Source organism: Copidosoma floridanum, unplaced genomic scaffold, assembly GCF_036245765.1.
Source record: "Copidosoma floridanum isolate Cflo_tuat_1 unplaced genomic scaffold, Cflo_Japanese_pri ptg000008l, whole genome shotgun sequence".
Lineage (NCBI taxonomy): Eukaryota > Metazoa > Arthropoda > Insecta > Hymenoptera > Encyrtidae > Copidosoma > Copidosoma floridanum.
In genome coordinates, this window is record NW_028321885.1 from 13,103,089 (window position 1) to 13,116,586 (window position 13,498).

Sequence of the window (13,498 nt, forward strand, 5' to 3'; positions counted from 1 at the left end):
TAACCCTTAGGCGAATAAAAATGGAGGGTAGCAGCAAATTTTTTCAACGCTGATGGAAACTGGATGCGACGATGTTCTTGTTTGAGTAGTCTCGAAAAAATCAGGTAGCCCATTGGAGGAATTGATTTCTATAATAAAATATTTAATTTTGTTTTTCTGGAGCTAATATGTTTGTAATAAGTAAAAAAAAAACGGTAAAAAACGCTAAAAACTGAAAAAAAGTACCCTTGTTGGGAAATGGAAATAAGCAAGGAAAATTATTGTCTACTAAAATTTGTAAAATGTATTTTATGTAAGTATAGAGTTACATATTACATTGTTTAAATATCTTTCAAAAATTACGCTAACAAAAAATTGTATCAGTAAAAAAATTAACATTTAAGATAAAAATCAGCTTACAACAGTTACAATTTCATTGGTGGTAAAATAAAATAGATCGGCTTGCACTATAGTTATTTCATACGATAAGAGTGTAATAATGACAAAAAACCATTCGATAATTTATCAAGCATTTCATCGGAATTTTTCTTCATTACTTACTTTTATAACATTATGGACTACTTCACCAATTTCACTTTTTTTTCTCAAATGATTTAGCAGCGAATTGGCATTAGTTATGCTCTTTTTAAAACGATAAAGTCTCATGTTTGCAGTCTTATTTTTACGACGAAGATTTTGAACCTCTTCCCTTGCTTTGAATAATATTTCCCTCACTTCCGTTGAAACATCCAATTTTGATAGATCAACATTTAAAATTGAAGATGGGCCAGACCTTTGACGTACAGTACTATTTTTGCTACGATAAAAGGAAATACAAATTTTAATATATTAACAGTAATATACTGCTGGTTTATCAGTAATACTGTTTTTAAAGATACCTGCTATCATCAAACAAACTGTCACTCTCAGATTTCGTAGAATCATTCAAAACATCACCAACTTCAATGACTGATGTATAACTGGAATCTTTGGGGATCGATTTATCACTTGTGATTGACTCCACATAATTAAATTCATCAGTATCTTGTATGACCTTATCATGATTGTCACTGTAACAAACAAAATTTCACAAAATTCAGTTATCGTGTTACTTGTATTAAGAAGATACGTTGACATTCTGAAATTTTTGTAACCTTAATTCAGGATCTGATTGTTGACTCCTGTCTTGATTTGCTACTATATTTGTGGAACTAGATACATCCATTGATTCCAACAAATTTTCCGGTACTATGGGTCTAGAAAGGACATTTTGCACTGTACTTGAAAATAACGAATAATACGAAATGTGCTTCTTAAATAATTTGCATACAAACCCTGTATACTCATTTGGATCAAATAAACGTGGCACAGCATCATGCTTCAGCCGCACATTTTTGCACATACCAGAAAAGTAAAAGTATTTAGGCTCGAAATGTTTACTGCAAACGTAGGAATGCTTTCCAAGCTTTAGGTTACAATGGATAGCAAGACTTTGTTGCCACAGCTCTCTTTTTTGAGCATCCTTGCCCACACTACAGCAAATATGTATGCATATAATAACAAGCACTACCATAATAAGCAACCATTCCACCCTATATTTTTTATAAATTAACACACTCATTCATAATCTTTTGTGCAACAAACACATGTTAGTACTATAATACTGAATATTTACCTATGAAAGGAAAAATTTTGAGCTGCTAACTCATAACTCTTAAGTTTGCATGTTGGCACGCAGCAAGTTTTCATTTTTCCTTATCATTTTACAACTTAAAAAGGAATTGTACAATAATTTGCAGTTTCACTGACATTTTGGCCAATGCAAACGTAATAGACAGCAGACAGCTCAAAACAAGTATACAAAAATCCACACTGTCAGCAGTAGCCAATCACGAGCGAGTAGGTGGCAAGAGTGGGGTACCCCAAAAAGTTTCTTTCTCTCTCTTCTCCTGACTACTGGTTATACCATTAAGTGCTTGCTCCATGTATATATGCTCGAAGGATATTCCTATAGGAAAATTTATGTAAATGCTATCATCTGATTAATCGACGTCTTTGTACGTGGCATGATCCATGCTCATAATAAATTGTCGTATTTCTTTTCATTAGATTGAGAATTTTGTTATCAGCAGAACCCAAGAATAGAAAGAGAGATAACGCATAAGAATAAGGCAGAGGAAGCCAAGGGAGAAAAGAAGCCAACAGAATCAGACAAAATACATGTCAAAGAAACAGGCCCCGAGCAGGCTTCTCAAATGGCTGAAAATGTTGACGAAGAAAGAAAATTTGAAATAGAACTGATGACGAGAAGCCCTTTAGTTAACGAAAAAAACAGCAATAAAAACATTAACCTACCCCTCCACAAGGTAATCATATCAAGTAACGAAAGCACATCACCATCAGTAATATAAAGTAACAATCAGCTGCAATCACATAGCGACAAATTTAACACGAGTACTGGTGCTAAAGTATGAATTATAAAGAAACGCTATCTCACAACAGATACTTGTACAGAGAGCAGAGAAAAAGTTCTCATAACTGGCATAACACATGGAGCACGCTGTACGTAAGTAACGAGTAAAATATATCTCAACGGTATCATAAATACTTTGCATGTAGTCCCAGATACCTTTCCGTTAGAAATAGAAGGCATTATTGGCTGGGACACTTTTAAGTTGTATGATGGCCTCATAAGCGCCAAAGCAAATTATTTAAAATTCAAAGGCATTAGAATCCTACTATTAAAACCGAAATACTCTAAAATCCTGCAAAATCAAGGAAAATAATATTTGCGCACATAAAAGATAAAAGTAGTCATATACAAGTTGGCTGGGTCCCTCTACAGAACATGAAAGAGGAAATTTGATTCGGTAATTTTAGAGAAAAAAATAAGAACGCTCAAATATATGTGGGGATAATGAATATAATGGATCAACGAATTAAGGTACCAATACCACAGATTGATGTTTTTGAATGCGAAATCAGACAAGAGGCGGAACCACTCGGCGTCGCTGGGGACAATGCCGAAGGTTTAAACGAAGTCATGATCAGGCTGTTAAATATTAAAAATTTGGACGAAAATATAAAAGATAATTAAGATACCAGAGAAAAAAATGTAATTAGTAGTGAAGTTAGGGACAATTTTACCAACAACGTTAAAAATCTTTGAGACAATAAAAAATCGGATATAGTGGCACGAGTAAACAAAATATTAGAAATCATCGATAAATCCGGCTGCCACACAAAAGAATTAGACCACATTTAAGATCTAATAAATTTGAGTGTCTTCGTATTTGGCCTCGACGGCAAGCCACTAAAGGTTAGAAACTTAAGTAAACATAGAATAACAATGTCAACAGAAAAGACAGTTGTTAAAAAAAGAGTGAAGTATTCAATAAATGTAAAGGAACAGATGGAGGTAGAAATAGGCAAGCTATTGCAGCAGCAAATAATCGAACCATCGACATCCCCATATTACCCAAATATGTGGATTGCCCCGAAAAATGTGGGACTTAACGAGGAAAAATCGCTGGATGGTCGCAACCGACTTTCGATTATTAAACAAGATAAGAGTCAGTATGTGCTATACGTTGCCATGCCAGAATAAAATCTTGGAAAAGTTAGCAGCTGCAAAATATATAGCCTTGGTAGATTTGAAGAGCATATTTTTCCAAGTAGAAATTTACGAGGAGGATGCTCATAAAACAGTGTCTCAGGACCGAACGGCCAGTACCAATGTAAGCAAATGCCGATGGGATGCATGGACTCCCCAAGTACATTAATGCGAGTGATAACACTGGCACTATCGGGTCTACAAGGACGTGAGACAAAAGTATACATACGACATCATGGTATTTGTAGAAAATTTAGAGCAACAGGGGATAAAGTTCAAAAGGCTCTTAAAACAGTTATCCGACGCAAACTTCACTATAGAACCAAGAAAATACCAATTTTTTAGAAAGGAAGCAAAAGTGCTCGGATATATTGTAGGCAATGGCTAAATCAAAACAAATCCAGAAAAAACTGAAGCAGGAAGTTCTCTTAAACCAATAGATGCGAAAAAATAAAACAATTCCATCGGTAAGCGAAGTACTATCGACGCTTTATTAAAGATAACGCAAAATTAGCCAAACTGCTCTTAAAACTTACAAGAAAAACTGCCAAACCTAAATGGGAGAAAAAACGAGAAAGTGCATATTTAAAACTTACAGATGCTCTGTGCAGTAAGCCAGTACTCAAAGCCCCAGATATAAACGAACACTTTATTGTAACATACGTTGCATCCAACGACACCATCGTAGCAATTTTAAGCCAAGGTGAGATAGGTAACGATCACCCTTGTAAATACACACCTAGATTTTTGAAAGGCAGTGAATTACGATATACGAAATACGATGTAGGATTGTTGGTAATAATGTACGCCAAAGAGCAATTCAGACCATATTTGTTCGGCTGTAAATTGACAGTCGTAACGGACCATGAACCGCTTAAGCATTTCTACACATTAAAGAAACAGGACTTAAAGCTTATAAGACTGAAAACAGAAATTTGGGGATATGAGTTTAATGTTATATACAGATCTGGGCAGAAAAATAAAGTGATAATGCTCTTTCTTACAATCTAGTATTAAAAGGAGAAAAGGAAAATCCAGAACTTTTATGTCAGAAGCTGTATGACTTTGCGAAAAAACAGGAAAAAAAACAATCACAAAGACGTGAACGCTCTACCAGCACGCATACATAAGATGCATATAAGAAGACAAAGAAACATAATAAGAAAGAATAAGAAAGATAAAATAGAAACATCGGACTCAGACGAGTTCTGACGAGAAAGTCATTGAAAAGAAACTGAGAAAACTTTGAGCTAGCAAAAACATATTAAGTACCAGCAGCTACAGTGATGAAGATACAGAACCAAAATGGTCGATAACAGAAAAACCCAAAGATATTATAAAAAATAATATCTTTGCAACCGTAAACAACAACAACAAAATTTTGTTGCAAGGACCAGTGAAGAATCAACTAGGGTACATACGCAAAAAGAAAAACATGGAAAAAAAAGTAAAAATAACAAGCACACCATTTAATAACAAGAGTATAGCAAAGAAAACACAACACAGAAGTCGCAAACGTCAATTGGATACACTACATAAGACATTAATATGTTTCATATTTTGTTGCTGTTGTCATCGTTATTGTTACTTTGATTGTTATTTACATTATTCTTATTGTGAATTTTATTTTGTTACCTTTTTCGTTAGAGAATGCCACGCGCACATCTTGTTTGCTCTAATTTCAGTTCCTATATTGTTCATATGTAATAATTTCTTACCTTTGCCAGTGTTCATATGTGTTTTCCTTTTTTCTTTTTTTTTGTGTATTTTTTTGCTCTTGGAGTTATCGTTTGCTTACCTGCTTCTGTCAATGTATGCTCTTTTGTGGCGCGTTCAATTTTGTTTTTTATGTACGTATTCTTTTAATACTGTTTTTTTAGAAGAGAAGTATTTGTTTACTCGAATAGTTAGTTGTACATTAATTAGTAACCCTATATTTTCTCTCCATACGATTTATTGTTTACTCGTAGCTCGCCAGAAGGCCATCAATTTAAAAGAAGTAACGCTTTACCCTGCGTATTTAAACATTTATGTTTCCGTGTAACCTGTGTTTCTATACAATACCACGTCGGTACACTATCTTTATGATTCCTATATTCTGTATCTTCTTTTTTCTTATTATTTTTATCATTATTATTATATTTATTATTGTTATTGTTATTATTAATATCATTTTAACTATTATTATTATTGTTATTATTAATATTATTATTACTATTATTCTTATTATTATTATTATTATTATTATTATTATTATTATTATTATTATTGTTACTATCGTAATCATTATCATTATATTTATTATCATTATCACTACCATTATCATCATTATAATTATTATTATTATTAGTAACCACTAGTCATGGCTTCGCCTCAAAAAAATAGAATACTGTTGTGTGTTGACATGTCATGTGAAACGTTTTCAGTTAAAAATTTTACATCTATTTCTGACACTTGTTAGAACAAAAATGTTCTTATCACAACCATATTTGCTTGGAATCCATACAGTTTATTTGGTCAAGTAAAAAGCTGTCAAAAATGAGAAAAAAAATAGTTATGCTAAAAAGTACCGTGCATTCCTTACGCTATAAAATAATCGTTGGCTCTAAAAGAAGTTGATTTGCAGTTTTTTTCGTATAATCTGTGAACACAGCTATTTTTGAAAGCTGTAAAGATTTAATAGTCACAAAAAATATGTCATTAAAAAAAAATTGTTTTTCTTTTATCTTAAAACTTTATAACCACAGCAATTAAGTCCTGGAGCTTAATCTCTATATTTCTTATCGCCACAAAAATACATATACATATTCTACCTATTTCAAAATCTGGAAGAGTTAAGAGATTACTATGAGGATTAAACTGATAAGTTTATGTCTTGTTAGACGAATTTTTGAGCTTTCGTGAGTCCTGAAGACTATTTTTTTCAACTTTATTAAGTTGTAATATACTTGTTGGCAAGGTAGTTCAACGTCTGATGAGCCTAAAAAGGAGTGGTGAGCTTCTTAAGTAAACTCTTTCTTGACTAAAGTTTCCAGCAAATAAAATTGTCTTTATACCTCAGGGACATCTTCTCTTGCGTGTTAATGTAGTACCACACTGATCTGGTAGAGAACTACAACGTTTAAAACTTTGCAGCTAGTTTAAGAGCTCTTTTCCAATTTTTTCTGGTGTAACGTCAAAAACAATGGTGTCTAAAGCACCTCCTTTTTTTACAGACTCAGTTGTTTTGGTGATCTAAGATGGAGAGATTGGTTCGTGATTCTTGTCTGTTCGAGACTGTCCCATTGGCTCAAGTTTATTTTTCCTTCATAGCTGTAAGGTTCTCCCACCGCAGACCTTGTCGAGGATCAGTGGTAGTAAAAACGTATTTGTTGGCAAGGTAGCTTAAACTTAAGTGGCCCTTAAAATAACCGATGAGATTGATGGTTAAATAAAGAACGTAAATACTTATAATGGCCCTGAAAAGGGCCAGTGATAAAATTTCTAGTTATTCCTTACTAGTTCTCTTGATTACAGAGAGCTAACTGCGGGTAGCTTGACTCTTATCCTTGGAGTCTTTGTGTACGAAGACCGTACCGGAGGGAGGTATGCTGCTGACCAAAGAATATCTCGTCTTGATGTCGTTTTTGAGATAACCAACCACTCATCGTTAGTCGGGAAAGTGGGCCTGGAGAAAATCTCTATAGGTATGCTGTTAAAACGACCACTAATAAGGAGACTGTTGTGGCTGACCGTACTCTTGAGGGTTTTTTTTTCCTAGCTTGCATTTTCAGTAGAAAATTTTCTCATGGAATCAGGCCAAATGGTTGAATGGCCACAAAACTCTAAAGTGTTGAAGCAGGTTGTGCTCTGGCTAGACACGTCTCCTGGTATTGCCCTGGAGACGTAGTCGTTCTGAACGCCTATTTTTTCGTGGCACTCAGTTATTTTGGCGATTTGGAGTAAAAACTGATTAATTTTGCTTGCCCATGAAAAAAGAGTGTCATCCGTAGCCAGAATGCCCAGTTGCATGACTAACAACTCACTAGAACTCTGTTCTTGGTGAACTGCCGATGAACGACTTTAATAATCGGCAACTCAATGGAGCATGTTACAACCACCCTTCATTATCTTTGATTTTGGGTGGCTTTGATTTTACCTCGACGCCACGTAGCGGATTCTACTGAACTAAAGTGCAAAGCTAGCATATTTTAGCAAATTTTTGAGCTTTTTTATAGCTATTGTTATTACATTAAAAAAAATACAATGCGAAAATCATGTCGGAATCATTAAGAATCAGTGTGCGAAATTTCATCAAAATCGGTTCAGTTGTTTTCGTGGTTATCTATTACAAGCGTTTTGGTGACTTTGCTTTATATATTAGTAAGAACATTATGACCATTGTGGTTGTATTGTCGTCAGTAAATGGCTTGCAGTTGCTTTAGGGGTGTGGTGGTGGTGGTGGTGGCGGTGGTGGTTCAGGTGGGGGCTTTGTGCGCGTTTCGTTCTCCCTATCACCTTCTTGCTCTCTCTTAATATGACTCTCGCTTTTCGTATCCTACTGGTTTTTTTTGCTATTTTCTTTGTTTAGTTTGTTAACAGATTGATCGTTTCTGTCCTCCTCAAGGTTTTTTTTTACATTTTCTGAAAGTTTCTGTTTATTAGGGTTGTCGTCTTGATTTTTATCATTAGCTGTAGGGGAAAAGTCACTTTCAGCGTCCTCGATGAGAGCTTGAAAATGTTAGTCTTTAAGGTGTATGTGTTTTAATTTCGCGTCTCTCCCACCCCCTATAAAGTGTTGGTATACTTTCGTATCGGGTGACACTTGTAGGTGTATGCATACATTTGCTTTATAGTATTGTGAAAATATGAAAGCGTATCTCCGTAACTGAATTCACGATTGTTATTGAGTATTTGTTTAGCTCCCTTTGGATCCTTACATTTTTTTATCCTTTTAAATCTGCATAAAACTTCTCTAAGCTCATCTGTTGATTCTGCCAGCCCGTACAGGAGTATGAGGCAATGAAACAGACAGCTTCCATCTTTGAAAGCATCGATCATTCTTAGCTGTTTGTGGGGTTCTGCGTATCGAGTCCCCGCTACGCAAGTCCTTGCGTCTTCTTCATTACTATTAGGGTATCATCGCTTTCACATACATCGATTCTTATGCCCTTTTCCCCCCTAGTATCCTTCTTTTCAACAACGATTGAGATCTTTGCTCAAAATCGATTGATTGATTTATCATGTGTTGACTTTAAATTGGTTACTTGGCCTCTGTTACTATTATAATTATATTTTTTGCCCTCGGGTTCTTGTGTCCATGGTGGTCGTTTAATCATGTACTGGTTTGGTGCTGTTCAGCTTGGCCCGATCATTTCCGTCTCCCGTTCATCTGTGTGCTGTCTGTCTTTGGCTCTACTCTCTCCCGGTTCATGTACCTCCCATTATTTTCTGTTTTTTTTTTTACCTTCTTCTTCCATGCCAGGTGTTTTTAGTACCGCCATTTTTTCTATCACCTCTCTAGCTTTCCGCTCTTTCTCTTTTTCTGCTCTTTTTGCTGCCTTGCTATTCGAAATAAGAATAATGTAAATAACAATCAAAGTAACAATAACGATGACAACAGCAACAAAATATGAAACATATTAATGTCTTATGTAGTGTATCCAATTGACGTTTGCGACTTCTGTGTTGTGTTTTCTTTGCTATACTCTTGTTATTAAATGGTGTGCTTGTTATTTTTACTTTTTTTTCCATGTTTTTCTTTTTGCGTATGTACCCTAGTTGATTCTCCACTGGTCCTTGCAACAAAATTTTGTTGTTGTTGTTTACGGTTGCAAAGATATTATTTTTTATAATATCTTTGAGTTTTTCTGTTATCGACAATTTTGGTTCTGTATCTTCATCACTGTAGCTGCTGGTACTTAATATGTTTTTGCTAGCTCAAAGTTTTCTCAGTTTCTTTTCAATGACTTTCTCGTCAGAACTCGTCTGAGTCCGATGTTTCTATTTTATCTTTCTTATTCTTTCTAATTATGTTTCTTTGTCTTCTTATATGCATCTTATGTATGCGTGCTGGTAGAGCGTTCACGTCTTTGTGATTGTTTTTTTTCCTGTTTTTTCGCAAAGTCATACAGCTTCTGACATAAAAGTTCTGGATTTTCCTTTTCTCCTTTTAATACTAGATTGTAAGAAAGAGCATTATCACTTTATTTTTCTGCCCAGATCTGTATATAACATTAAACTCATATCCCCAAATTTCTGTTTTCAGTCTTATAAGCTTTAAGTCCTGTTTCTTTAATGTGTAGAAATGCTTAAGCGGTTCATGGTCCGTTACGACTGTCAATTTACAGCCGAACAAATATGGTCTGAATTGCTCTTTGGCGTACATTATTACCAACAATCCTACATCGTATTTCGTATATCGTAATTCACTGCCTTTCAAAAATCTAGGTGTGTATTTACAAGGGTGATCGTTACCTATCTCACCTTGGCTTAAAATTGCTACGATGGTGTCGTTGGATGCAACGTATGTTACAATAAAGTGTTCGTTTATATCTGGGGCTTTGAGTACTGGCTTACTGCACAGAGCATCTGTAAGTTTTAAATATGCACTTTCTCGTTTTTTCTCCCATTTAGGTTTGGCAGTTTTTCTTGTAAGTTTTAAGAGCAGTTTGGCTAATTTTGCGTTATCTTTAATAAAGCGTCGATAGTACTTCGCTTACCGATGGAATTGTTTTATTTTTTCGCATCTATTGGTTTAAGAGAACTTCCTGCTTCAGTTTTTTCTGGATTTGTTTTGATTTAGCCATTGCCTACAATATATCCGAGCACTTTTGCTTCCTTTCTAAAAAATTGGTATTTTCTTGGTTCTATAGTGAAGTTTGCGTCGGATAACTGTTTTAAGAGCCTTTTGAACTTTATCCCCTGTTGCTCTAAATTTTCTACAAATACCATGATGTCGTATGTATACTTTTGTCTCACGTCCTTGTAGACCCGATAGTGCCAGTGTTATCACTCGCATTAATGTACTTGGGGAGTCCATGCATCCCATCGGCATTTGCTTACATTGGTACTGGCCGTTCGGTCCTGAGACACTGTTTTATGAGCATCCTCCTCGTAAATTTCTACTTGGAAAAATATGCTCTTCAAATCTACCAAGGCTATATATTTTGCAGCTGCTAACTTTTCCAAGATTTTATTCTGGCATGGCAACGTATAGCACATACTGACTCTTATCTTGTTTAATAATCGAAAGTCGGTTGCGACCATCCAGCGATTTTTCCTCGTTAAGTCCCACATTTTTCGGGGCAATCCACATATTTGGGTAATATGGGGATGTCGATGGTTCGATTATTTGCTGCTGCAATAGCTTGCCTATTTCTACCTCCATCTGTTCCTTTACATTTATTGAATACTTCACTCTTTTTTTAACAACTGTCTTTTCTGTTGACATTGTTATTCTATGTTTACTTAAGTTTCTAACCTTTAGTGGCTTGCCGTCGAGGCCAAATACGAAGACACTCAAATTTATTAGATCTTAAATGTGGTCTAATTCTTTTGTGTGGCAGCCGGATTTATCGATGATTTCTAATATTTTGTTTACTCGTGCCACTATATCCGATTTTTTATTGTCTCAAAGATTTTTAACGTTGTTGGTAAAATTGTCCCTAACTTCACTACTAATTACATTTTTTTCTCTGGTATCTTAATTATCTTTTATATTTTCGTCCAAATTTTTAATATTTAACAGCCTGATCATGACTTTGCTTAAATTTTCGGCATTGTCCCCAGCAACGCCGAGTGGTTCCGCCTCTTGTCTGATTTCACATTCAAAAACATCAATCTGTGGTATTGGTACCTCAATTCGTTGATCCATTATATTCATTATCCCCACATATATTCGAGCGTTCTTATTTTTTTCTCTAAAATTACCGAATCAAATTTCCTCTTTCATGTTCTGTAGAGGGACCCAGCCAACTTGTATATGACTACTTTTATCTTTTATGTGCGCAAATATTATTTTCCTTGATTTTGCAGGATTTTAGAGTATTTCGGTTTTAATAGTAGGATTCTAATGCCTTTGAATTTTAAATAATTTGCTTTGGCGCTTATGAGGCCATCATACAACTTAAAAGTGTCCCAGCCAATAATGCCTTCTATTTCTAACGGAAAGGTATCTGGGACTACATGCCAAGTAATTATGATACCGTTGAGATATATTTTACTCGTCCCTAACGTACAGCGTGCTCCATGCGTTATGCCAGTTATGAGAACTTTTTCTCTGCTCTCTGTACAAGTATCTGTTGTGAGATAGCGTTTCCTTATAATTCATACTTTAGCACCAGTACTCGTGTTAAATTTGTCGCTATGTGATTGCAGCTGATTGTTACTTTATATTACTGATGGTGATGTGCTTTCGTTACTTGATATGATTACCTTGTGGAGGGGTAGGTTAATGTTTTCATTGCTGTTTTTTTCGTTAACTAAAGGGCTTCTCGTCATAAGTTCTCTTTCAAATTTTCTTTCTTCGTCAACATTTTCAGCCATTTGAGAAGCCTGATCGGGGCCTGTTTCTCTGACATGTATTTTGTCTGATTCTTTTGGCTCCTTTTTTCCCTTGGCTTCCTCTGCCTTATTCTTATGCTTTATCTCTCTTTCTGTTTTCGGGGCCTGCTCGGTGCTTGGGGAGCTCGACGAGCGTTCTGCGAGTTTAAATGGTCCGTACTATGAGTAAAAATTTTTAATTAGATGCATTATTTGTTTTAGTTAGGAGTCCTCTGTCGTTATAGTTTTCATTCTTATTATAGTTTTAATTATTATTATAATTACCTCTATAATTATTTTTGCTACTATTTCGGTTGTTGTAACCATTATTGTTATTCCTTGGATAATCAGTATTCCTGTTGTAGTTATTATTTTATCTGCTGTAACCCATATTATTGTAGGGGTTCCTTGTATAGTCTTTGTTGTATTTGGATTAATTGTATAAGGAGGGTTGTTATAATTATTCCAGTAGTAAAAATTTCCTACTGTATAATTACGGTTATTTATTGTTGTATTGTTCGCCCGTACCTGTCGCTTCTATTTAATCTTCTGTTCTCTGCGTCTTTTACTAATGTGCGACATTCACTTGTATCGAACCCCCTGCATTTGAAGTAAGTGCAATTTTTATCTTTTATATTTTGCACATTTTGTGTTACTTGCGTTGATGTACGTATTACGTGGTTTTATATCTAGATTTTAAATCTTCTTATTTGTTGCGTCTGCTTTAATTTTTATTCATAGTTTTCTCGTATGTTCCCGGTATTAATTGCAATACGAATAAAATTGGTATTCCCCGGTTGTTCTTTTTTTATCTGTCGTGTCGCGTACCTCTCCCTGCTCGTGGTTGTGCACCTGGTCATTTGTATCTCTCCTCTCTGTTTTTGCTAGGCATACTTGAGCCTTGATTCGTGCTGGCATTATTTCACGTAAGCTTGGACCGCTTTCCATTTTCAAAGTGGCTACAATGTTTTTGGATTAAGGCATGTTACCGTATAGTTATAAGGTGCTTGTATCCAATATGTATATAGGTTTTTGGCTTCTTTTTCAGCGCTCCCATTCAACATCTGTTGTCGACTAGAGAGAAGGGTTGTGTCCAAGTCGTATAGGATTATTATTCAATCGTACGTTTTCTGCACATAGCTGCTGTAATCTTGTACTAGTTTGCCTCTATATTGTTTAATTACTTTTAATTATTAACGCTACCGATGCTGCTGTATCTATCTACTAAAAACTCGTCTATGGAAGAAAACTGTGCTAGGCGTGGTAGGAATTTGACTGCCTTTTCTTTAAATTTGTTTGCTAGTGAACCTATAAAAAATTTTTCGTACGAAGGGCCTCCAGTCTATAACACCATTTTTACCATTTGTTCGAATAGAGGTAACG

The 13,498-nt window shown here is 35.1% G+C and overlaps 1 protein-coding gene across 1 annotated transcript; it reads right to left on the minus strand.

Annotated features, from left to right (window-relative positions):
• Positions 1–370: 370 nt before the first annotated feature.
• Positions 371–13,063, minus strand: LOC106645326 (uncharacterized). The gene is made up of 6 exons (XM_089589301.1): positions 12,944–13,063; positions 12,008–12,295; positions 11,323–11,414; positions 1,134–1,235; positions 879–1,049; positions 371–796 (listed from the first exon to the last, which is right to left on the minus strand). Exons 1-6 carry the CDS (start codon positions 13,061–13,063, stop codon positions 514–516), a joined length of 1,056 nt encoding a protein of 351 aa, XP_089445427.1. The 3' UTR covers positions 371–513.
• Positions 13,064–13,498: the final 435 nt, after the last annotated feature.